At 37.7% G+C, this 27634-nt stretch overlaps 2 protein-coding genes across 2 annotated transcripts; one reads left to right on the top strand and one right to left on the bottom strand.

Moving 5' to 3' along the window:
* The first annotated feature begins 11 nt into the window (after positions 1-11).
* On the top strand, positions 12-6807 carry LOC139937082 (COMM domain-containing protein 4-like). The gene is made up of 8 exons (XM_071932071.1): positions 12-195; positions 618-689; positions 1073-1138; positions 1288-1327; positions 1642-1761; positions 2180-2260; positions 3090-3266; positions 3902-6807. Exons 1-8 carry the CDS (start codon positions 193-195, stop codon positions 3940-3942), a joined length of 600 nt encoding a protein of 199 aa, XP_071788172.1. The 5' UTR covers positions 12-192; the 3' UTR covers positions 3943-6807.
* LOC139937081 (serine hydroxymethyltransferase, mitochondrial-like) lies at positions 6282-27032 on the bottom strand. Its single transcript, XM_071932070.1, has 12 exons — positions 26502-27032; positions 23249-23413; positions 21208-21287; positions 16124-16324; positions 15538-15619; positions 14795-14917; positions 14366-14505; positions 10949-11114; positions 10226-10325; positions 9596-9751; positions 9180-9287; positions 6282-8457 (listed from the first exon to the last, which is right to left on the bottom strand). The coding sequence occupies exons 1-12, from the start codon at positions 26556-26558 to the stop codon at positions 8327-8329; spliced, it is 1509 nt and encodes a 502-aa protein (XP_071788171.1). The 5' UTR covers positions 26559-27032; the 3' UTR covers positions 6282-8326.
* Between the last annotated feature and the right edge of the window lie 602 nt (positions 27033-27634).

Here is a 27634-nt window from a genome sequence, read left to right as displayed (position 1 = left end):
TTCACCAAAACTTGGGGGTGGGTTTGTTTTCTTTCCGCACTTCCTACTACATGTATTCCGATTTCTCTGGTACTCGAACTGCATCCTATATATAACTGGCATGTAATTTTATGTTGACTATTTAAAAGTAGGGAGAAGCACAATCTGAGGAAAGATATCGAGGTCTGAAGTCAAACTACAGAGCTGTAAAAAATGGTAAGAAGACAAGACAAGTACTTTTTTTGGTAGCCCCACTTGTGTGGCCAAGGATAGCTGAATCCTTATACAGCTAAGGAAGGATTCAGCTATCCTTGGCCACACGTGGGGCTGTTTTTTTTGATAACTTTCCGTAAGGCGCCACCACTTTCCACTCATTTTTTACAAAAATTAAGGGATATCTCATTGAGGTTAATTAGATAGGCTTACTATTATTATTATTTAATATCGAATGAAAAAGTGGTGGCGCCATACAGAAACTTTCCCCTTTTTTTATACTGAATCTGTGTGTCTGTTTCTAAAATTTAAAAACTTTTTCTTTCTTGGCCTAACCTAGTAACTGTACATGAAGACCCAATTCAATAAACGATAAGTGATCATTCTGACGCTATATCATTGTACATGTCTTTACTTTTATTCAGAGATTTCGATTCTGTGGAGGGTTGGATTGCCCGGACTGGGTCCTGGCCGAAATCAGCATCTTGTCCAAAATTGTAAGTAAAAATGAGTTTCGTCAGATGGAAAATGTCAATGTTAAATTTAGATTAGATGTTCTCTTTAAAGCCATTATAAACTTTCGGTAAACAGTATTGTCCAAGTCCCACACTTCGTGTATCACAACTTATATATAAAATAACAAACCTGTTTTTTTTCTGTACCGAAAGTTTATAATGGCTTTAATTTGATTTTTAGATAATACTTTCTGATCTGTTGAGACGATTACTTCACAATTACATTTGATTTTTATAAACAAAGGTATTCGTGTGGTCCCCAGGATTAAAACAAGCTGATAAGTGAGTCCTTGGAACTTTTATTGATGGCCGTATAGGTCAAAGTTCAAGTATTTATTTTTGTACAATTTTCTTGTGTATTTCAGACATCTGTGAAGATGAAATTACTCTGTGTTCAAGTCATCAAGGATCTTCTCGGAGACAGTATTGACGTGAGTTTCGCCCTCTGAGTTTCTTAGATTCAGAATATGGTCCTCCCAAAGCTTTTGAGATATTTTACGATCTAAAGACAGTTTCTTTATTCACACTAAGAACTATTCCTCTAGAATAAAGCTGATGATTGTTTTTGTTTTTTTCACAGTATGAAAAAGTATACAAGCTTACAGCTGATGCAAAGTATGGTGAGTTTATCTTGTCTCTTCAAGAAATCTAATGGATTTTTAGTTGCTATGTTAAAGTCAGGTTTGTTTAAAGATTAAAGCTTTATCAATGTTAATTTCATCATTTGATGCGAAGTTACTTCCAGTCAGTCATTTCATTCGAAGAGACAATGATCTTCTTGAGATTGTGGGCACGTGCCCACAGAAATGGTGTTCGCACCTAGGACATTCCCAACTTTTGACTTTGAGGCGCTCCCTGATCATAATTGTGGTTATTGTTTTCATTAATTCCAAATAGGCTTCTAAACATGTCGTTCAACCATTCTTTTCAACAGAAACTGGTGACGTTAAAGCCAGTATTGCAGCGCTGAATTTCATCTTATCAAGTGCAGCTAAATACAATGTAGACGGAGAGTCTCTATCCAATGAGTTACAGCAGTTGGGTTTACCAAAAGGTAAGGTGTAAGAATAATGACGTTTCTAGAAGTTTCTCAACTCCGTGTTTGAGTTGGCAAGGCCTGTCTCATTTTGGAAAGGGTACTTTCAATGAAAAATCTTGAGAGTCTATGGGGAACTTGTGAAGAGGCACCAACGCCAAGACAAGGGCAATATCAGATGCCATGGCCTCATTGTAATGTCAGGCCTTTAGCAGCTACTGAGGCCTAAGAGACTGTTGATCAAAGATACTGTCGCCTCATCCCATCTATACACCTGGGTGAAGAGAAGCAAGTTATGGCTGAGCATTTTGTTAAAGGATGAATATTCAAACTCACTCATAACAACTCAACCACCTTAACTGTAGTGTAATCAATAACATATGTCATTATTTAGATAAAACGTTAACAATTTTTTGTACTTTTCTTTGGTTTACAGAACATTCCTCAGCTCTGTGTCGGTCCTACCAGGATAAGCTGGAAGCTTTGCAGAAGAAATTTAAAGAGCAGAGCTTTAGAGGTGAACTTTTTAGTTTGGGTTTAGAGTTCTTTGTTTTTAATTTTGTGTTATTTCTATAAATGTTAAACAATTTTGCTCTCCTGTTTTGGCTCTCAGTCGATTAAACTGGGCAGCTCGCATTATCTTTAAGCTAGAACGTCGTCATGACTCCAGTCCTCTACTTAAATCTCTCCACTGGCTTCCCGTAAAAGAAAGAATTCTCTTCAAAGTACTTTTGTTTGTTTTTAAAGCCTTCCATGACCAGACACCGTTATATATCAAGGATTGCTTTACTTTTCATAACCCATTTCGCCCCAATCTTCGCTCTTCTCGTGACCCATTTTTGCTTACCATTCCTAGGACCCGTAGCAAATCTGGCGATCGCACATTCACTGTAACTGCATCCACAGAATGGAACAACATCCCTTCTTTCATTAAAGCCGCTAAATCCACTGACCAATTCAAAAAACTTCTGAAAACACATCTCTTCCATGTTTAGGCTTTTCTCTTTTTCTCATGCTTTTCAAACATTGTGTATGTAGCTTTTTCGATAAGTTTTTGTTATTGTTTAATTGTGCTTTTATTTTTCAGTTTTTGTAAGCGCTGTGATATAGTTTTCTATGGGGAGCGTTTCTAAATACCTGTTATTATTATTAAAGACATTTTCAATTTTTATCTTTTTAAAAGAGTGGACAACAAAGATTTGAGGCTCTAGGTTCCCTCTATCAATTTACAAATTACAAATACGCATTTATGTACACACAAGATCATTCCAGATAGATAACAACATTTTTTCTAAACTTGATTACATCTTTGGTAAATTTCCAATCTGCACCTTTTTTCTGGACAGTTTCAAAGCTAGAGGCGGTTGACTGGCGAGTGGATTATATTCTTGGTTCCAGTGAGCTGAAAGACGTCAATGAGCCCAGCGTTCAGCTCAGACTACACATCAAAAACCCTGACGACGACTCGGTAGAACCGGTCAGCTTTAACATCTCGGCAGATAAATTTAGAATTTTACTCAGTGGTGAGTTAACAGTAATAATAATCACTCACTCACTCAGTCAGTTGACCAAAGTTATCGCATATCTGCATGTTTGAGTCGAGCACATGTTTGACACGCCAAACCTCTCTATCCTGCATACAACTGATTGGATCCTCCTTGTTGTTAACTCTTGCATCCTCGATCAGGGTCTTGAGCAGGGTCTTGGTGGGTTTAATAGCTGTATTTATTTAGCGCCTAACACCTCCAGAAGAAAGTCTCTAGGCGGTCAGAAGCACAAAAAGGAATATACTTAAAGGATGATTTGAACAGAAATGTTTTAAGAAGACTCTTTTGAGTTCAACAAAGAGTAAAAATTGTCCCGGCTATCGTCTATTCCTAAAATTTGTTTTTCATTTTATCAGGTAATAAACCACAAGAGAAACTGAGTTGGTAACTTTAAAATAGTTTAGAGTGAACAAAGAAAAGTTGAATAGAGCGGCGGACCCCTGGGTTAATGTGCTGGTGCTCTACCATTCTAGCCCTATGTTGTCATTATTTGGTTCTGGGTGCCAGTCAGAAGCCATACAACCATTAATGGTGTGATCTCTGGAGCATGGCTGGCATCTTTAACAGTAATTACCTTTCAAAATAATCATATCGGTTTTTGTTTATTTCAGAATTGAAGCAGACACAACAGCTTATGGACGGCGTTGCGTAACACAGCTACTACCCAAGAAGAAATACTTTATATTTTATACTCCCAAGTGGGATTCAAACCCGTCACTGGTTGTTGACACTCTAAAGCAGATGTTATAACAGCTACAGCTGAGCTGGCCAAGATGACAAGAGTCAGTTCAAAAGTGCTAAGTGTTCATGCTGTACACACCAGGCAAGTCTTCCACCAGTTGGAATATTTTTGGGGGACTCCCCTTACGCATGAAGGTTACCAACTTGTGCACTTAAAGGCAGTGGACACTATTGGTAATTACTCAAAATATTTATTAGCATAAAACCTTTCTTGGTGACGAGTAATGGGGAGAGGCTGACGGTATAAAACATTGTGAAAACAGCTCCCTCGCCTCTGAAGTGCCATAGTTTTTGAGAAAGAAGTAATTTTCCACAGATTCGATTTCGAGACCTCAGATTTAGAACTTAAAACCTCGAAATCAACCATCTAACCGCACACAACTTCGTGTGACTAGGGTGTTTTCTTCTTTCATTATTATCTCGCAACTTTGATGACCGATTGAGCTCAAATTTTCACAGGTTAGTTATTTTATGCATGTATTGAGATACACCAACTGTGAAGGCTAGTCTTTGACAATTACCAATAGTGTCCACTGCCTTTAAAGGAACGTTACAGAATTGGTAAGAAACAAAAATCGTAAAGGTCACAGATTTACATAAAACTTACACAGTCTTATGATTATGATAGTTGAAAACATCCCTTGAAATATTTCTGTCTGAAATGTCATATTTGATGAGAAATATATAAGCTAACTTCGCGTTTGGAGTTTAACGCTCAGTGAGTGTTTTATTCATTTTTATTTTGGCATCGATGCAATGCAAAATTTGTAAACTCTGTTTTATTATTCTCTGGTGACCCAGATGGCCGATCGATCTCAATCTTCTACAGGTTTGTCAGTTTATGTATATGGTGGATTACATAAAGCGCTTACACTTCCAGCAACTGTTTTGTTAGCAAAAAACAATTCTGTAATGTTCCTTTAAACGGGTCCAAATGTCAAGAACACACGAGACTTGCAGTCTTTTTGTGTAGGGGACAAACAGTTCATATAATGCTATACTTAAATGTTTTATCTTTAATTAGACTATAGTTTATCTATTTTTCAAACCCAAGTGGATGATTCTGAAGGGTCAGACAGTAGGAGGGTTGACTGTTCATTGCATCGATGCAGTCACCACATGTATTGCCATTGATCAATACTTTATATCACAGTTGATGACGTTAATTGGTCAGACAGTAGGAGGGTTAAGTGTCCCATAATGCTCCAACAGTTTAAAAACAACAACAACAAAACGCCACAAGTATATCAACTGGGATTTGGTTTATTTCAGGAGCACTAACATCTGCAGCAAACAAATAAACAAATCATAGATTATACTTTTCATATAGTTATGAATAATTTAACAACTAATACACATAAAGCGTGTGAGATGCATAACTTTAACTCTGTTTTTTTTTTTTTACAAGTTGGCAATTCACATATCAACACCACAACATACAGTTTCTGTGTAGTCAGCTCGACAGTCTTTTTTTCTTTGGAGTGGCAGATAAGCCAATCATTTTTTGAGAATGCCCCTTGCAACTGGGCCACTCGGTGACCCTATCCACACCATTTTGGGAAGTCACACTTATGTCACAGTTCAGAGGCTTGCAAATTATGCCAGATACTACCCTTAACACCTAGGCTCAATTTCATTACGCTGTTTAATGCCTGAAATATTTCTTCGCTAAGCGAAAGTTGAACCAGTCACAACAATGTAAACTTAGAGTAATTATTCTGGCTTGTAACCCGTTTCTGTTAAGCAATACTTTGCTTTGCTTAGCAAGTAAGTTGTGAAAAACAGGCTTTATGAAAGTTGGCCCAGACAGTTTCCTGCCTCTTGAACCTTTGACCTGTATGCCATAATACTGTGTGTACACACATGCAACCCCATGCCTCTAGTGTGTATAATACCTTCTGTCTGGTAATCATTTCATATACAATGTATATGTCTTTATTCAATGAACCCGTCTGGTTTGAAGTACATTACCTGTCTAATAAAGGATTCTAGTCTAGTGAAAAGCTTGCAGACTCCACGCTTGGGTAATTTCAAAGTGCCTTTTGTGCATCAGGTGTTTCTGTGGCCCAGTGTATCAAGCATGAAAAGAAACAAAAAGGTTGTTTTTCATGCTAAGTGCACATTGGTGTCACATCCACTTGATCTATGACTACCGGTACTCATGCATAGAAAAAATTGCTTAGCTCAGAGTTTCCTGAGCAGGAACAGATAACCAGCCAAGTTGCAATATGATGTACAGTGTTTTTTGGGGGGCTGGTTTCCTGCTATTTCTGCTCAGTAAGCGAATTTATTAAGCATTTCTGCTTAGCAGATTTGTGACATTTGACCTCGGAATGTGGTTTACGGAATGAGTGCAGACAGTGCATTGTAAACAGTAATAATACTGCAAAATGGTGGCACACCAGTTTGTGTAATTATAGCACTTTCTATGGCTATTTACAAGAGAGATTTGGTTTGCTTTGATAACATACCAAAATTATTTCAACTTTTTTACTTTAAGATAAAATAAAGTTATGACTCCTACAAATTTGCTCATCTCAGTACTGCAACACCAAAATGAAAATAATTTTCTCATTAAATTAACTTTTAAAATATAATTTAAGCTCAAATAACAAACCATTAAATGGGGGACCACAGTTTAAACATTTCAAAATAAAAGTATTCTAGCACTGTTAGAATAAATTATTTAACTTGAAATAATAATAAAAAAGGTTTGAGCTTATTTTTCAAAACTACTGGATGTAATTATATTGCTTTCAATAATACTTTAATAAAAGGATGATGAAAATTCAACCACTTTAACATTCAATAGTGCAGTTAATTTCCTTGTTTTTATAACTACGTTTCAGTTATGACTTTCAGTCTAAGAAACCAGAAATAAATGGTCAAATAAAAAACGTAACAAAAATGGTTTGACCGTAAAAAAGCAGAAGATGGATTACAAATTTCTTTGCTAAAAGATGAACAATCCGTATTGCTATGAACTTTATCATTATTTCCACTTTGTCCGCAAATGAATTGTTAACAAAAAATTTAGTGTTCAATGAATGAAGATATTAAATACCCTACACCAACTGTCTTCTAAAATGTAAATTTCTTGTTTGAACGCTGTCAAGAGTCACACACTGGACTTTCTTTTATCAAGTGTTAACAGACTTTATGTGTTCCTGTGGGCAAAACAATTGCTCTTATTTTCTTCAGATATAAAGAAATCCTGCTCTTTGCGATCTACACTTCTCTAGTAATGAGGATACTGTTTCCAGAAGCTCTTTGGAAACTATAACTCCAGGGGTTACCAAAAGCTGGAAATGCCATCATTTCAAGACATACCTCTTAAAATTTGGATCAATATTTCAGACTTTTTTATTACCAATAAGTCTCGCCCCTGCATATATAATAACATACATAAATGTTGAGTACAATGGAATACTTGCAATAACATTATTTTGAGCAATTTAAAATGCAGAGTTATTATAACAACAAAGAAGTTATAAATTTATCATTGAGCATCGCTTCTTTCTTTAGTACAGCTTGAGCACACTTACCTGCAGCAAAATTACTTAATAACTTTTTCGTCAAAACAAACTTTGGCTCTTTTAGAAACAGAACTAATTGGTCTTCACGAGTACAATAACAATTATTTTAAAGAATGCAAAAAATTGATACACTGGATTTTAAGCAAACTGGACAAACTATATCTGTCAAACTTGATCGGACCAAAGTTTTACTGGGTCCTCAACGTACTTAAAGAGGCCTTTGGCAAACAGACCACTCTTCAAAAGTATTTAAAGTGTTCTATAATCATATTAGAAAATAGCTGTTGTAAACTAGTTGACTGACCAAAAGGGCCTATGGTATAAATGCGACAAATAGTTAATTGCCTGACGTTTCGTACCCAGCAGAGTCTTTTTCAAAGGCTACAAGACAACACAACCATTTAAGCCCGGTTCATACTTCCTGCGAATGCTTAGTGCGATGCAAATATCATTGCGTCACAAAGGGAAAGGGACTGCGTATCGATTGTTGGGTCACCAAAACTTGCTTCGCATTCTCATTCGCAGGAAGTATGAACGGGGCTTTAGTTTTTGAGAAGGACTTTGCAAGGGTCAAAACATCAGACCAATAACTATTTTTTTTAACATTCGCAATAGGTAACACAGCTCCACAAAAACACAACTTTGGTGTCAATTATCAATTAAGATAGAAGAAAATATATAACTAATTTTATAATACTTTTCTTAGGATGCACCATGAACAAGGCAGAGAGAGGGAAAGGGGTGGGGAGGGAGGAGGGTTCAGAAATTGTCAAAGCCTGGCATCGGAAAGTCGGCAGCGAAGCACTCCACTTCATTCTTCAGCTTAGCAACCTTCTGTTGAATCTCTGGGTTTGTTTCCAAGATATGGAAGAAAGCTTTGTTGTCTGAACCTGTAAAATTTACATCACCAATAAAAAAAAAATTAATAAAAAAAAAAAAATTCACATAGCTAACTCTCTTGATATCAAGCTTTTTGAAACAAATACTTATTTTATCTTTTTCTCAAAAGTGCTACAATGTAAACTGCTTGTTAGGTTTTCTCCCTTGTGTATCCATTTTGTTCATTAGGGGCATTCTGAATTAGATCAACCATAAATATAAAATAGTATATAAAAAAGTGTAACTCCCGAAAACACTTCTTGATGCTCGCAAAATTTTTAGGGAAATGAAAATATATAGAGTGCAAAACTTCATACCCCTATGCTCTTCATCCACAACCTCAACCCCTTAGTCCAGTAGTAAGACTGCAGGACTTACAATTACAAGGTTGTGGGTTCAACTCCTACCAAGCCAACCGCTGATTTCAAAATGACTAGAATGAATAAAGTGTTGTCATCTAGTTACTGAATCACAGTTTCTTGATTTGTGCAGTCATAGACATAGGCGTTAAACCAGTGTTTGTATGAGAGAGATTGGCCATTGCCAGCTTGCTGTTTGTATCCCCTTGTTGGAGTTTGCAAAGTTCCTGTGATAGGAAGATCATTTAAAACAAACAAACAAACAAACAAACAAACAAACAAACAAACAAACAAACAAACAAACAAACAACAAACAGCCCCAGATTCAAAAGGAAGCAAATCATTTTATTCTGAATTTCCTGAAAATAATTTACCAGTAATCTTCTTGGCATCTTGACCAATGGCGATGCTGCGATCGATGTAATCCACCACTTGGAGAAAGTCGGCTTCTTTGAAGTTTCTTGAGGTCAGCGCTGGTGAGCCTGGAGTTTATAAAGTCATCAAAGAAAACAATTTACCACTAAATCACAGAAAATTGTGCAACCTCATCTCAACTGTCCCTTTGAGCTATAAGAGGTTTTTTGGCCACCACTGACGACTTCACAACAATCATCCTCCATCCCTTTCTTCCACTGCCCTCTTTGTGTTAGCAAACTCTAGTCTTGTTCACTTTTTGGTGTTAGTGAATGTCGTGGCTTTGTGATATTAGACGATCTCTCATAAAAATAAATAAAAATCATTACAAAAAATCCTCAATGCCCATAGCTGCCCGAGAGATATCTCAACATACCAAGTCTGAGACCGCTGGGATGAAGAGCACTCCTGTCTCCGGGGCAAGTGTTCTTGTTGACAGAGATGGCACAAAGTTCCAAGATGTGTTCTGCCTGAGCTCCGTCCACACCCTTGGATTGAAGATCAACTAAGACCAGGTGATTGTCGGTACCTCCTGAAAATAATTATCAAGAAATGTAGAGAGGCGTTCAGAAACACAAAACTATTTATCATGAGAATGCCAGACAAGGGAAAAAAGGTGCCCTAATTTTCTGAATCTTTTACAATTATTTCTTTCTTAGTGATAACAATATATTAAAAAACAGGTTTTGCACATTGCTGACTTTCGGCCTTGTCACACGAGGCAATCTCCCCCACAGTACCACTTCTCCAGAGCTGCCAATATTTGTATCATGCAATCAGGGAGATTTGGTACAACAAACAAGGAGATATTTAGAATTACATTCAACATGATAGGGAAAAAGTTTCCATAATAAGAGAGATTGTCAATACAATTAGGATACAGGAAAATATTTCGTATTTTCAAGGAACTTTCTGCAGAATCAGGTAGAGATGGCAGGTCTGCTGTTCCCATAGCCCTCATTATCCCCCACCCGTAACCACATCCATAGATTTCTAACCCACTAACCTGAAACAAGAGAGTATCCTCTGGCTACCATCCCCTGTGCCATCGCCTGGGAGTTACGAACCGTCTGTCGTTGGTACTCTTTGAACTCTGGTGACATAGACTGGGAACAAGACATATAATGTGATTATTTGAACAGTGTTGCTGTCTGGTATGGTTACCCGACTCCACTTGCCAACGCTGTATACATAGCTTTGTTTCATGTGCACCAAAGCTATGGAACGATCTCCCCTATCAACTTTATACACTTGACTCCTTACAAAAGCCAGCTCGAGACTCATCTCTTTGAATCTGCTCACATTTTAGTCCATCGCCCTTGTCATCTCCACATGAAATTCTATGAACTCTTTTGTCTTTGAAATATTTTTGTCCTTTGCCAAGTGTCCCCGGCGGAATACGCAACTAGAATGCTGGCGCTCTACAATTGTGCCTGATGATTGACAAGTAATGCTTTTTTTCCCTTATATAGGGGACAAATATACACGTGACGTACATAGGCCCTACTCAACACAAGATGTGGGCTTCAGGCCAGTAATTTTGACTACATCAGTTATTTTAAAAACATACACTATTGGTGCAAGACTTCAAACAGATAAACAGTCTCTAAGCTTGAACCCAATTGTAAGCCATGGTTTTGAAAACATGTTTGATAATCGAAACAATTATGTACACAACAATTGTAATTATATTTTATGAATCACTGACGTTCATTCATGAGTAACCTACTTGTTTCAGTGCCACAGCTACAGCCCCGATGGAGTTATTATGCGGACCTCCTTGCAGCGCTGGGAAGACAGCATTGTTAATCTTCCTCTCATAATCAAACATGAGGTCCTTTCCAGTCTTCTTACTCACTCCTTTCTTCCCTCGTCGGAAGAAGATCAGACCCGCTCTGAAGAAATAAAATTATTGTTTATTCCTCTAACAACTCTAATACTGTACATACATGTAACAATACAAAAAATGAAAAAAATAGTTAACGTTTCGACTCTAGCAGAGGCTTTGAGAAAGACTCTGTATGTAATGACTACGCACGAAAAAAAAAATCACAGATTTACAAATAACTTACAGAATTTACAGAAGGTAATGGTAAAAGACTTCTCTTGGAATATTATTCCATGAGATGCTTTACTTTTTGAGAAAACATTAAAACAATTATCAATTCTCTATATCGATAATTACGGATTTATTTTAAACACATGTCATGACACGGCGAAACGTGCGGAAACAAGGGTGGGTTTTCCCTTTTATTTTCTCCCGACTCCGACGACCGATTGAGCGTAAATTTTTACAGGTTTGGTATTTTATTTATATAAGTTGTGATACACGAAGTGTGGGCCTTTGGACAATACTGTTTACTGAAAGTGTCCAATGGCTTTAAAACTCTGCGTTGCCTACAATTTGCACTGCACTGTCTAACTGTGACAGGTGAAACCTGTCATGGTTTTGTTTTCTCTGCTTAATTGGTTAACTTCCTTTGATTTTAACAAAAGGGTGATCTCCATGGTTTTACTATATTATATATACTTACTTCGTTCAGTCATTGTATATTGCATCTGTGGGAAAGTTCTTCTGTTCTTCAGCCAATCTTAATCTTAATCTTTGCACCCCATGGTCATTGTTTATTGGGACCTGAAGTAGCACTAGTCTCATTTGCATATTCCTTGTATTGATAGTTGTTTTATGTTTATTCATTAGCTTAGTCATAGCCCAGGAATGCAGTACACTGGTTCCTGTGGGTCTTTTTTCATAATCTTAATTGAGTTGTTCATAAGACACCATTCTGTAAGGAGCAGTTTTTATAGAGATAGTTTTGTACAGCGCTGGCTGCGCGCGGTTCCCACTGTTGGAAAATAAAACACATTATCTTCATCACAATGGTGTTTCCAGACTTGATAAAGAACTCTCTGTGTCACATTTTCTCAGTGTCACATTTGGCGTAGTCGGCAGGATCAAGTCTATTTTCCCAGCAGTGGAAGAACCCCGGCCAGCGCTGCAGTCTGCAGTTTCCAGTTCATGTACGCAATGCAAGTTCAACAAAATAACTGATGAACTCAAAGTTTTTATCAGAGGTAAAAGGAGGAAGGAACATTGGAGAAAATTATCAGCGGAGCGAGCTCTACCTAAAGACCTTGATGGATGAAGGATGAAGAGCGAAAGAGGCAGAAAAGAGATTCCGGACTGGATGAGGATGCTGTGGACAGCAGAGCGTGATCGACACAGGAGGTGGATGTGCAGCAACCATGTACACGTCATGTTGCATGTGGGACTATCAGGGATAGTCAAAGGAAACTGTAATCCAGTAAAAGCTATTTGCTTCACCTGAAGTCATCTTTCGCTGTTGTCAGGGACCATGGCTAGAAACCAGTTTGTTTTCTGGAGGGAGAATGGCGGTCGTAGATGACAGAACAGAAGCTGACGACATATCACCCAGCGTTATGCGGTGATGAGACAACGATGTTGGAAGCCGTACCATGACATTGATGTGACCCATCAAGGGACTCAGTGAGTGGGTAAGGCATGGAACCAGCAGTCTCCATTGTTTTCAACTCGAGACATGGTGTTCGTCGGGGAAGTATTCTATTGTACGTGCGTAGGCCTGCTATTAACTATCATCAGCGAGAAGTCGACGGATATAGTTCTTTCTCTGAAGCTTTGTTTGTCAAGTTCTTCGGTATGGAGACCCCTGATTCATGTATTCCAGTCCCTGTTCTTTTTAACTTTTGACATAAACATCGCAACTATAATTTTAAGTACCAAGGGTTCGGACAAGCAGTGGAGACCCGACACCTCATCATTTTGAACTCATCTTACCATGAACTTTGAACTTTGAACTTTGAACAGTTTACTTGTTTCTAACAAGTGTCTTGATTTATGTTATTACCATTATTTGATTGCTTGATGTTTTTGTGGTCTTGATATGTTTTTTTTGCATTTTTCCACATGGAAATTGATGAAATGTTGAGTGTACAAGCTGGATTGAGCAGTTATTTTTAAATTGTTTCTGGATTTTTTCCAGGAAGTTCAAGTTTTTCCTTGCTGAGAAGTATTTTTACATTGTTTTTATGGGTGTGGTTCTCGGTTTTGAGCGACTGTTGTTAAGTGGTCAGTTTCTGATTCACTTTCATTGACCATGTTTTTGTTGAGTTACCCTGATATGATTGTTAGTGGTTTACAGCTAGGTATTACAAGATGAGTTTTAGGTTTTACATTTGTCAAGGTTTTTTTATTGTAACAAGTTTGTTTTCTTTCTGGTTATTCTTTCATTTATCCTTAGTTTTAGTTTGCATTGGTTATTCATTTCATTTTGTTTCACACTTTGCCGTTGGTGTGGAACCCAACGTTTTAGCAGTGGAGAGATGTGACAGGTGAAACCTGTCATGGTTTTGTTTTCTCTGCTTAATTGGTTAACTTCCTTTGATTTTAACAAAAGGGTGATCTCCATGGTTTTACTATATTATATATACTTACTTCGTTCAGTCATTGTATATTGCATCTGTGGGAAAGTTCTTCTGTTCTTCAGCCAATCTTAATCTTAATCTTTGCACCCCATGGTCATTGTTTATTGGGACCTGAAGTAGCACTAGTCTCATTTGCATATTCCTTGTATTGATAGTTGTTTTATGTTTATTCATTAGCTTAGTCATAGCCCAGGAATGCAGTACACTGGTTCCTGTGGGTCTTTTTTCATAATCTTAATTGAGTTGTTCATAAGACACCATTCTGTAAGGAGCAGTTTTTATAGAGATAGTTTTGTACAGCGCTGGCTGCGCGCGGTTTCCACTGTTGGAAAATAAAACACATTATCTTCATCACAATGGTGTTTCCAGACTTGATAAAGAACTCTCTGTGTCACATTTTCTCAGTGTCACATAACACACAGTGACATCGATTCCCAAAATGGCGTAAGGAAGATTGTTATGATGATGATGTCGGGCAAATTGGGTCAATGAGTTTATTGAAAACTAGAGGATGGGAATGAGTTGGCTCTTCCGAAACACAACTACATTACGTATAGGTCTTATTTGGCATGATGATAACAAGGTCAAAATGAAGAGTCATTCACAAAATGATTTGAATATTGCCCACTTAAATGTCCTTCGAGAGGGGGGGGGGGGGTGGAGGTCACATTATTCACTTTACCTTGCTCCTCTTAAGGTCTTGTGAGTTGTGGTGGTAACAATGTCTGCATAGTCAAACGGTGAGGGAAGTACTTTGGCTGCTACAAGGCCGCTGATGTGTGCCATGTCAGACATCAGTACGGCATTGACATCGTCAGAGATCTAAATTAAGTCAAGATTATATCAATATTTAATCATGATTTTCTGCTTTTTAACAAAAGGACATTGATGAATGGGGAAAAAAAGAGCAGTGACTTGGGCTTGAAAGGGTCTGGCCGAGCAATAAAGGGCTCGAAAGGACAACTTGGGCCTTTATCGCACGAACACAACCCTGCCACTTTTAAAAGGCGATATAAGACCTTGTTGTCCACTCTTTTATTCTCTTATTATAATTTAATGTTTTGTACCATTACTTGAACAATTTGTGAGGAATATGACACTGTGAACTGACCTCTCTGAAGCGTCGATAATCCAGTTTCCTGGTGTACGCACTGTAGCCCGAGATGATGAGGCGCGGCCTGAAGAGCTTTGCAGACTCTGCTAATTTATCGTAGTCGATTAACCCAGTACTAATCTATAAGATTAACACAATGGATTGGATTATTTGATTAATCTTAACTAGGACTAATCATAAAAAGGGTTTAGACAGACCTCTGAAGGGGGTGAGCGGACCTTAAAATAACCCATGGCACCCACGACAATAGCTGTGGTGCTCTCTGCTCTTGCTGAGGTGCCCTTTGCAAAGTTCCGATACAGATTTAAATTTTCCAAATAGAAGTGCCCATATACAATGTAGGCCTACCAGAGGAAAATTGCTGTGCCCCTTTGATAACGAAATTTGAAACCTGGGAGAGTATATTTTGTGACAAGAAGAAGAAATATAATCCTATTAAATAGATGACTTTGAATCAGGAATTTCAATACAAAGATAGTTGATAAAATAGGGACTTCGCCAACATAGGGCTAGATTGCTCAGTTGGTAAAGCGCCGGCACGTTAATCCGGAGGTCGTTGGTTCGAATCCCACTCTAGTCAATTCTTTGTTCAGTCCCAAAATCATTAAAAAATTCACCCAGTCAGTTTCCCTTGTGGTTTATATTGAATTTCAATACAAAAAAAAGTTTCCCCTTTTTCAGAACACTTGTTTCAAGACTAATAACAGAACTTTTAAATTTCAAGAACTTTTTCTACTAACATCGAGACGGTATGGCATGGACTCAAAGAAGATTGAAGTAGCCGAGACTCTCCTTGTGTCTGTCATAAAACCATGAGTTAAACTGAAAAATAAAACAAAAGTTTGTACTGAAGTATCTGCAAGTTGTTTTCTAAGAGATGGGGGGGGGAATTGATGACTAGGTTGGTTTACCACTGAGCAAACTTTCTATTAAAAAACTTGAATGGTTACAAAATAATACAAAAACAATTCATCAATTAGCAAATCATTCAAATATTTGTTATTGTAATTAATGTTATTGCATTTCTTGCTGCATATGGGGGCATATTTTAGCATATTATTTGTAACTGTTTTACAAAATTTGCTTCTTTTTTGAAGTGATACATGTATGCCGGAATAAAGTGTTATTATTGGGTGAAAAAAGGAGTCTAATGTACTCAACTACGTTTTTTTCACACAAAACACCAAGATTAATCTTAAGTTGTCAATATTGCCCGAAATGAAGTGATTTGTATTGTGATGCGACACTTTGCTTTGCAGTCAATATTGCTACAAATCTGAAAATCAATCTTAGCTCTCTTAAAAATCTAGCCAAGGAAATACTTACTGTCCGCCGTGTGGAAGGTCTTGACCCATGATGCGATCATGCGGTGAGAGAAGAGCCGTGTAAACGGCCAAGTTTGCCGGCGATCCTGAGTAGGGTTGGACATTGACGCCCCATTTCACTGGGTCCAGATCGAAGGCCTCGAGAGCACGGTTCTGGCAAAGAATCTCAACTTTATCGATGACTTCATTTCCTCCATAATATCTGGAAACGGAAAATGAGATTTTAATTTTAATTGAATTACAAGAAAATCTTTTTGAGACCAAAGGGCCCAGTTTCACAGCACTGCTTAGGAACACAAAAAGTATCTGGAAACGGAAAATGAGATTTTAATTTTAGAGAGTGTCATGGCCGAGTGGTTAAGAGCATCGAATTCAAGTTCTGGTGCGTTTTCACCGGAGTGTGGATTCGAATCCCGGTCGTGACACTTGTGTCCTTGAGCAAGATACTTTACTATAATTGCTTCTCTTCACCCAGGGGAATAAATGGGTACCTGCGAGGGTAGAGGTTGATATTGTGAATGAAAAAGCCTTTGGAGCGATATAAACTGTTGCCCAGGTTGTATACTCCCAAGGGAGCTGAGAAACATTAAAAAGGGATGTTATTGGCCCTATGACCAGGGCACTAATGTAAAGCGCTTAGAGAATTAAGTGTTAGTTATTAGGCGCTATATAAATCGAAAGTTATTGTTCTTATTATCTAATAACACAAAAAAATATGCTTACCAATACCAGTATAAGGTAACCAGCCAAAATACAATGTCACATGTACAATTTGTCACTGGTATCCTGCAAATTTTTGCTAAGCACTAAATTTGTTAAGCAAAATTATCTGGTTTTAAAAGCAGGTTTATGCAATGTGGACCAGGACTTGTAGCTTAGAACTTCTACTGCAGACTTACAATTGTTTTTACATCAATTCACCAAAAGTATGTCAATTTTATTCATAATATTTTCGTAGCATTGCTGAACTCTTAGGGGGAATTTTCAGACTTCGTAGTTTCTCCTCCAAACCTCCCTTGAGTTACATTCATACCCATTTATACTCATGGGTGAAGAGAAGAAATTATAGTGAAGTGTCTTGTTCAGAGAACACAAGTATCATGACCGGGATTCGAACCCACACCCCGATGACTAAACCACCAGAACTTGAATTTGATACCAGAACTTGAATTTGATACCAACCACTCGACCATGACACCAGGGAGTGTCGTGGCCGAGCGGTTAAGAGCACCGAATTCAAACTCTGGTGTTTCTGATCAGCAGTGTGGGTTCAATTCCCCAGCCGTGACACTTGTGTCCTTAAGCAAGACACATAACCATTGCTTCGTCCTTCGGATGGGACGTAAAGCCGTTGGTCCCATGTGTTGTGTAAAACGCATGTAAAAGAACCCAGTGCACTTATCGAAAAGAGAAGGGGTTCGCCCCGGTGTTCCTGGCTGGATTGGCAGCATATTGCGCCACAGCACCTTGTAAACCATTACATGGCGCTTAAGGATTAGGTCTTATATCTCAAAAATTCACCCCACTCCTTGCAGTAATAATACCTGGCGCTTTGTATCCTTTGGCAAAAGGCGCGTTATAAATACGTTTATTATTATTATTATTATTACCATATGTAGTTGTTAAAATATAAAACCTCTCTCACTAAACTAGGTCAGATGTTGCACAAAATGTGGACAAGCAAATAAACAACCATATATCTCTCATCATATACCAAGGACTTTGACTGTTTTCAAGTTCGCTAGTATCGTACTTGCTCGCATGTGTACATTTGGAATGAAAACTTCATCACACACTCGTCACAAAAGTATCAAAGTTGCAGAGTCAAAAAGTACAATAAGTAGGCCTAAATCATAAAAATAAAACTATCAAACAATAAACCACAATGGAGATACTGACATGATAAATATTGAAATAATTTTGGGTTGAACAAAGACAAATTGGCTAGAGTTGGTCTTGAATCAGCGGCCTTTAAGACATAAGAAGACAAAAGAAAACTTTATTGATCTCCAAAAGAAGAAATTGCATTGCTCACACAAGTTTTTTTAATTAACGTGCCAACTGAGCTATCTAGCCCTATGATGGCAGACGGACTCCCTATCTTGTCAGTATCTTTGTTCAGGGTGCCAATCATTTTATTTCAAACAAAAATAAATATATATCACAGCTAATCTAAAGACAAACCTGGACTTCTATCTTTTGAAATCTATCCCTTTTTGGCACCGTTGCAAAAAAAAGCAAACATCGTGTACTGTACACTACAATATTGTTGAATTACCCTAAAATTTATCAAAGTTCGAGGGCCTCGCACTGTTTCAGACTTCACCCCTGGCCAGTACAAACAAACATCCAGCTCATATGTATAGTCTGGTCTGCAAAAAAGGCCTACACAGTTAAAAATAAAAACCTATAATCAGGTGAGGTAACCTGCACAGCGGTGAGAGTCACTGCTGACAAAAAAGTCTGAAACTGGATAAAGATCTCCGGAGGTACATTAAAATGATGGCATATCCACCTTTTGCTAACCCCTGGAGTTGTAAATTCTAAGGAGCTTTTGGGAACAGTATCCTGAGCACTATAGAAAAGTAGATCAAATAGCTTGTATTCAGAGAAAAACCACAACATTTTTTATTTACATGTACCAGACTTTCAGGCCTGTATGCTTCTTTTTTGAAAGGGCAAGGGTACCAAGGAACCTTTCCTTGGTAAAGGGCACCCTATGAGGAAAATGTAATATGATATCATAAAGTGAATGCATCCACACGGTGCAAAGTCAACCCTCCTACTGTCTGACCATTCAATTTCATCCAATGTCAGGCCTGTATTTTTCGTTTTTGAAAGGGCAAGGGCACCAAGGCACTTTTCCTTGGTAAAGGGCACCCTATGAGGAAAATGTAATATGATATCATAATGTGAATGCATCCACACGGTACAAAGTCAACCCTCCTACTGTCTGACCATTCAATTTCATCCAATGTCAGGCCTGTATTCTTCGTTTTTGAAAGGGCAAGGGCACCAAGGCATTTTGTCCTTTGTAAAGGGCACGCTATGAGGAAATTGTAAATTTCTACAGAGCATTTCAAGGACACTAAGGCAACGACCACGGGTAATGGAGGCAATCGCCTTCACTGCCTCCGTTAAGTATCAGCCCTGGACTTTAAAAATTCAGACAAAAAAGTCTCAAATTTCTCTTCCCTGCAGCAAGTTTAGGGACCTTCACCTTATTAGCACGCCGTCTAGTTTCCAGGGGCCCTTGACTTTGAAAATGGAAAAATACCAGCACTGGGCAACAATGCCATGGAAAACTACAAGATCTTTCCACTTGCATGATCCAGGGTTCCCCAAGCCCAACCCTCGGAAGGAACGTCTGGCCAATCACAGTTCATGTTCAAAACTTATTAACATTTATGCATGTCCCACTTTCATGATCGCTCACCAGCGCCTCATGTTTTTTTGCAAGAGAAGTGCTTTCCAGAACAGCGGGTGGATGTTATTTCAATTTAAAACTAACAATAACAATGCTGCAAACAAAAATAAGTTAATTCAATGTTACAATGTAGATTGTAAACAATTTTTTGTGTGAGACAAACACTGAATGCAACAAAGATGATGTTTCCTATGTCATATTGCATTCATGTTTTGTTTGGGGTTCTATTTATCAAATCAATAGGTGTTTTTACAAAAGCTCCTTATGACACTGGCACAGGCATCTCATCACTGAGGCAACAGAGGAAATTGCCTCCAAGTCCCCGGCCGTTGCCTTGGTGACCCCTCAAAATGTTTAAGTAGAGATTGCAATGTCCCTCAATATTCTTGATTTGTGCAACTCATTATCCGCCCAATGCTTTTTATGAGAGAGATTGGCTGTTGCCAGCCTGATGTTTATATCCCCTTGTGGGAGTTTGCCAAGTTCCCTTTACCGAAAGATCATCTTAACAAACAAACAAACAAACAAACAAACAAACAAACAAACAAACAAACAAACAAACAAACAAAACCTTGCCCTAACAGGATCAAAGTACATAGAGGCACGTAATTAATAATATTTAATACTTTAATTTTTATCTTGTTTCCGATAGAAAATTACATTATTTTTATAAACCACATTGCATGTTCAGTTTCAGATACTAAGAAAAAAGCTCTCAAATTTTGCATAATTTTGTACTAAAAATAACTAATATCACAAACTATTGATTTGAAGTGTTTACAAACAAACAGGTTTTAAACACAATAAAACGTATAATTAAACCAGAGGTCGAACAGCTGTGCATGTTCTGTACACATGGTCAGTCTATTCCTGCAAAAACTGAATATCATTATCAGAGCAACCTGGCACTATGCAAACAAACAACAGACAAGTAAACATAAATTATATCCAGTTTACAAACAATTTTTTTTTGCTGTCATTGAATATTAAAATTTGAACAACAACAAACCGGAAAAGGGACTTTAGGAAAGTATATGTCTGGCCTTTAACTCCATTGGGAAAACTGCCTTGATTTCGAACAGATATTAATATTTCCATAATTTATCGCTCAAACCTTGAAGTGACCTATCACAAAATTTGTGTAACTATTTTTTAATACACATTATTAGTATTATTCTTAAACAATTTTTTTTTAAAGACAATAGACCCTGAAACAGCACTTTTAGGGGAAAAAATAGTGCAAATACTATAGGGGATGAGTTGGGTAACTTTGTGGCACAAGCGATCAATTAGTGAGGACAACTCTACTTGCTCTTGAAAATCTGGTTTAAATCTTTTTCTCTCTTCTTTCCTTCAGAAGCACAAAATTTCACAGAGGGCCTTCTGCCTTTTATTCCTGGAAATGATATAATCTAAGCATTTAATATAGCGTTCTTACACAAAAAAGGTACCACAACGCTTTACAACAAAATAACAAGCAATTAAATATTAACAATACATGTACAAAGCAATGAGAAATAAATAAATAGCCTAAGAAGCGAAATAAGTATGGAAAAGGAGTAAATAAAACGAACGTCAAAACCGATCCAAATTTCGGCCAAATTTATGGAAAATAAATATATATATTGTTCAATTGTCAATAATGGAATTGTACCCACCTCTGTCCAGGAAGACCCTCTGAGTATTTGTTATGGAGGCAAGAGCTGAGTACTTGCAGGCTAGCTTTGGTACAAAAGTTCTGCAAAACACAAAAGTCAGATGTTAAAAATAAAGTAAAGAACTCTACTGGAAGAAGTGTACAGTTCTATTTTTCCATATTTAGTTTTTAAAAGTGTTAAATGACAAATTTTTTAACATAAAATCTAGTTTACTCAATGTTATTTAAGAATGTTTGTGGCTGACATTATATCAAATCCAAGAAAATCAGCCAAACCTAGCAAGAGAATACGCATTGGCTGAAACTTACAGGATCTTAAAGATGTGAAAATGTGTCCAGTTTTTGCCACATTTGTGTAAACAAATCATTTCTTTGACTTGCAAAGATACCAAAGTCTTGTGATTCACTTTTAAAGCAGCATGTAGTAACATTTCTCATCTATCCAGATACCTGTCAAAGCCTATTCACCATCTAGACAAAATGTAAAAATAATTGCAACAAAATGTGGATTACAAATCCAATTTCATTCACATTTATAATGTGATTACTTTGAATGGCCTTGCTACCTGATGGGAATTAAGACACCCTGGATGTACACCCAGATCCAGGTGTCAAGATTATTATTGGCACAGACTATGTAAGAAGCATTCTGAGAATCTTTTGGACTGATTGCAAGAGGCCCCCAAACAATGATGAGGTAGTTGAATAACAGAGGCTCTTCTCAAAAGGGAAGAACAACAAGCGGTTGAAGCCAAAAAGAGGGCAGGGGCAAAATCATTTTAAGGGGCTCAAAAAGTAAAACTTTAAAAAAGGGCGAAAGTTATGGGATTCGCCCCGGCCAGTCAAGAGCAGTCAATGTTGCCTACGATGTTTTTCAAAGAGAAGGTCATTCTGTAGATCAAATCAGGTTACTGCCAGGGCCCAATTTTATGGCTCTGCTTACCACCAAATTCTGCGCTTACGATCACGATTCCCCGCTTTTGTGCAAGCGCTGAATCCCTAGTGACGAAGAGTACGCGCGCGCAGAATCCAAAATTCGCCGCTAACCCGTGAAATACGCTTGTCGTAAGCACAGAATTCCCAGATTCGGTGCGTCAATAAGCAGAGCCATTAAATTGGGCCCTGGTGATGTTTATTATGTTTGTAAAAAATGAGTTCCTGAGCCCACTCAATTTTGCTTGAGAAAGATGATAGTGACCCTGTTCACCAATGCCAACTACATCAACTGTCTGCCATGCCAGTCATTTTGGGAGTCCGACTCAGATTGCACAATGGGTCTTGAGGTACTGTATGCCGAGGTATCGACTTGAATATTCAGAAAGCGGTAACACCGTGTACATTTTGCTATGTAAAACAGTTCTAAAGAACAAATCTACTGAGTAAAGTAGAAATGTCCATAGTGAAATACACATGGTGTTACCGCATACAAATTTATAGTAAGCATGCAAACAACACTGCATCAGTGCACTGCACAGGGTATGGACACTGACTCCCAAAATGGCACACCAAGATTATTGTGATGACAACTATGACATCCTGAAATGTGAATTGTGTGTCTGTGTGTAAAAAGGAGAATCGGATCAATAGTCAATATTTTATCCAAAGCAGCTTTGAAACTGGGCCCGCAAGCCTGTATGCTTCGTTTTTAAAAGGGCAAGGGCACCAAGGCAATGACCAGTGCGCATTGAGGCAATTGCCTTTTGTTTTTGCATCTGCATCAGGCCCTGGGTCGATTTCACAAAGAGTAAGGACTAAATTTAGGACTAGTACTAGAAGATATAAAAAACGTATGGCTAGTCCTAAGTTAGGACTAGTAACTCGTCCTAACTCGAGATAAGACTAGTTTTAACTCTTTGTGAAATCCACCCTGGTACTGTCTAGAAGAGCTTCAAAGGCACGCACTAGGAAAAGAATGCTATCGAGACACCCGACTTCTAAGTCTAAGAAATATTTTTCAGGGATGCCGTAATAGGGTTGGCCCATTACCAAATTTCTTAGGGTTGCTCACCCCAAACCTCTTTATTTTCGACCCCCAAACTTACCTCTGAAGCAATGAGTTCAAGTCCTCTAATCTGTCGCTGCTTCTCATCTTGAATGAGCGAGAGTATTTCAGGGTCAATCTGGGCTAGAGACTCCTGGCCTGTCCAGGATGCAGTCGTGGTGCCATCATGCTTGGGTGCCTGCTGGACGTAGGATCTTTTCAGCACCTGTGGGGTCAGGTTGAAACAAAAATTGATTATTCAGTGTGAGGCAAAGAGCTGAAAAATTTAGACGCGATTTAATCTTCGGATTGTGATGTCCAGTCTTTATTTTGAAATAAATATAAACTGTTTTAACAGTTTAAAATTATCTTAGGTTGAACATTTTGACAATTTGCTACTTGTTTTAAAAATTAAGTCAATATTGTACAATGTCTGTTCTTGTTTCTTTTTAGCAACATGAGCACATTTATTTTGTGGATTTGTGCGCTTTATACGTTTTCATTTATTATCAATACATCGTACTAAATTCTGTTCTGTGTACAATATGCCAAACATTAAAAAAAAACTCCAACAAATTGTTTATTTACCAACAGACAATAGAATCTGTTGTTTTCATTACCTTAGAAACATCTTGAAAGATTTCTGTCCAAAAATGGTGGGTAACATTGGAAAGCTTTTTCAATTAAATTTTGACTCAAAATCTCAGCAAATATAAAGATGAATACTAGTATGACTCTCACAGTGAAGGGGCAAGTCCAGAATGTATTCTCTGAAAACATGTGGTTCTCAGACTGGAAGCCTACTCCATGGCTATCCCATGAAAAAAATACCTTTCACACATAAATGTGTGGACTTAAAAGCCATTGGACCCTTTTGGTAAACAGTGTTGTCCAAGACCCACACTTTGTGTATCACAACCTCTATATCAAATAACAAACCTGTGAAAATTTAGGCTCAATCGGTCATCGGAGTCGGGAGAAAGAAAACCCACCCTTGTATCCGCACGTTTCGCCGTGTCATGACATGTGTTTAAAATAAATCCGTAATTCTTGCTATCGAGAATCGATATTGTTTTACTGTTTTCTCAAAAAGTAAAGCATTTCATGGAATAATATTTCAAGAGAAGTCTTTCACCACTACCTTCTGTAAACCCTGTAAGTTATTTGTTAATCTGTGAACTTTTTTTCTTTTTTTCTGTACCGAAAGGGTCCAATCATGGAGCAATATAAATATTGCTCCATGGTCCAATGGCTTTAACAGCTAAGCTTGGCTGTGGTGCATAATAGCTGTGGTGCACTCGAGCATGGATTAACTTTTTCTAACAATTGGAAACCTACTGTCATTCATGAATTAATGTGTGCCTGCCCCCCCCCCCCACCACCTTATGGTTGTGAATAAGACTGGATGAGACTGGATGAGACCGGTTGAATCCAGCTTTGACCCTGAGTGCATTGCATCAGACAAAAACCTTGAGTATGTTCTGTTAGACCATGGAGGTAGATGGTCAGACCATGGTCAGACCATGGAGCTATCTTCAGTTCAGATATGTCTGCACTCTGCACAGAAATTTTGTGTGAACAGTGATTTTGTTTTTCCACAGACACAACACATGAAGTTTCTGTGGAAAAACGTTACCCCATAATGCCCTGGTCTTTACCTTGGATGTCCCTTCAACATTGTACTATAGCGTTTAAGATTTTCCAAAGGAAGTGCTCTGGTTGCAAATTGAAAAGATGAAATTTTCAGGCTTCATAAAAACACACAAAGATATCGTTTGGCTATCCGGCATCTCTGTTTAAACATGAAAAAACTGTAAAGTAAATTTTCTTATCAGTTCTTTTGTGAACATTCGTTTCTAAAGACCATGTCTGTTTTAATTAAATAGCATTTAGGGGTCATATAGGTTGAGTTTCTTTCAACTATGGCAGGTCAGCTTTTAGGCAACCAGCAGCCAAAAATACACACTACTTGGCTAGAACAATTCACCTCAATAGATCAAGGTCCCTTCCTGTTGTCAAACAAACTCAGTTTCCAGTAATTGTCTGAAAGCTATCTCCGTTATTAATTTGAATCTACTTTTAACCAAACATTTCCTTCAAGAAGGTTTTTCCCAGCAAATGATGTGATAAACATTAACATTTTGAACTACTACTGTCTTGCTCATTGATTATTTTAGTTGCCGCCGAAATAGCAGAACAAGACTACATCACCAGCTCAACATATGATTTGTAGATTCTGCTTAGTAAAAGGGTAAAGTTGATTGACCTTTGGAGTTTTTATCGATTCAATTTAAACAACCATGGGCCGTGTCCTGTGACAGATGCCAGCATCACAGGCAAACAGTGAACACTGTGGGATACGTTTATATAAATTACAAGGATGCATTACTACCAGTACAATTTCATTTCGTTTAACTATGTAGTGTAAGTCTACTTCAGATTATCGAATAAATCATACAAATAGGTGATATGATGGCAATTTGGTTTAGAATACAACTGCTGCCAAACGTAAACAACAATTAAATCATATTAAGTGATAGTTGCGATACTGTAACCCTCCTGCCGACAGCGAAGCCGCTGTCTCCACCGTCGTAAGGAGAGTTACGTTATCGCAAAATACATATTTTTTTAAATTAAATGACAAGGCAATCAAACACTTGAAATTTATAAACAATTTGTCTGTGATTTTTGTAAAGACAACCAATAATATAAAAAAAAAAAAATCAAACACATCCAAACTGCAAAAAAAAACTCAATACAAAATAAATTGAACACTCATATTTATACAAAATAAATAGAACATTAAAATTAGTAAAAATTTACATTAACTTATTTAGAATAAATAGAAAACAGTTTGTCCCTTGAACGCACAAACAAAGTCATATTACAATAAATACTTCATCAGCAAAAGAGGTCATTGAATTTAATCATTGAAATGTCACACCAAACTGACATTAAAGAATTTAATTTAAATAGTTCAAACAAGAACTCGAAGAATTTAAAGAAAGGATGGCTCGAGTAAAGGAAACATATAACCAATCATTATTGTCACACGAACCCCAATAAAAAAAATTTAAATCACAAAAGAAGTGGTGATAGAATTATCATAATTAAACTTTCACCCCCCCCCCCCCCAAAGCCCAAGCTCCTTGCTGTACATGTATAAATAAGTGTATGCCCCACCCCAACTGTACTGACATTTCAAGAAAATTATTTTATTGAGTTCGAACAAGAACACAGCGAATTAAGAAGGCAAGCTTGTTGCATGTGTAAGTAAGGCTTCTTTCAAAACAATTTACGAGATGTTAACTTACATTCCTGACGGTTGGTGCTGAGCAGATGAACCTACGCAATGTATTGGAGCTTGCCATCCTGTTCTAGTGAAGACACAACTCTATAAAAAAAATCCCTTATCAAGTGCCCTTGCTCTATGGTTTCAGCAAACGAGAGCTATGTTAACAGACGGTCCGGCCGTACGGCTAACCCAAAACAAACTGACGAGTCGGGCAACTCCAGACTCAATGGGCCGGGCGGGTTGGACACACCTCGCACACACCCCCAATACGTCAGCACCACACCAAGCCGTCCGTGGCCGCCGTCGAACGATCTGCCGGCCTCCCTATCTCGACCTTTTGGTCCTGATAATCCAGTCCGTTTTATCTCTAATAAAACGGTCTCAAATTATTCCTACAATAACCAGCTCTATTCGTAGACTATTGGAGACGTATATACATTAAATATATACAATAATACTGATTAGAAAAAAAGATATGGCATCATTTACCGAAGGACATATCGTCGTGTTTTCACTGTTCACATGCAAAACGTGTGATGATGACTAAATCGCGCTCTTTCGATCTACGCACACACACATGCGAAACCACACGATCGGGCATGCTATAGACTGGTAATCAGATAACCTTGGTCTGCCAGTAAAGTTGTTACATGCGAAGTCTGGGTGACGTACAAAATATGCAGACGACAAGCTTCTCTGATGTTGCATCAGCGATTTTACGAAATCATTTTTTTGTGCTATTATAATGTCAAAAATAAAAGTCCTGTTGTTTATTTTCCCTTTATTTTGAGAACAATAAATGTGTCTATGTGAGCGTATTGTGATCAGCCAGATGGTTAGAATTTTATGTCAGTTATCAAACATCTACGTCATCGCGTCCTTGTTGATGTTCTGACGTCATACAGTAAGAAAACATTGATGAGTCACCCGCGGTCAGCTTTTGTGTTGCATAATCGTATCCGATATTTTGTGGTTGGACGAGCTTAGGAATTTCACAGAACTGCAATATCGTAATGAATGCATTGTTTCATTCAATTTTATATTTGGCCTTGAATTAAATGGATTTGTGTAGTAAAATGGTCCATATCCGTTCCATTTCAACTTCATAGAGCCATACAACTATTATGATGTTTTATAGCAATGGGTCCGTGG

This window comes from Asterias amurensis, chromosome 5 (assembly GCF_032118995.1).
Source record: "Asterias amurensis chromosome 5, ASM3211899v1".
Taxonomy (NCBI): Eukaryota; Metazoa; Echinodermata; class Asteroidea; order Forcipulatida; family Asteriidae; genus Asterias; species Asterias amurensis.
Note: the sequence above shows the minus strand (reverse complement) of the source record. Positions and strands in the feature narration are given on the sequence as shown.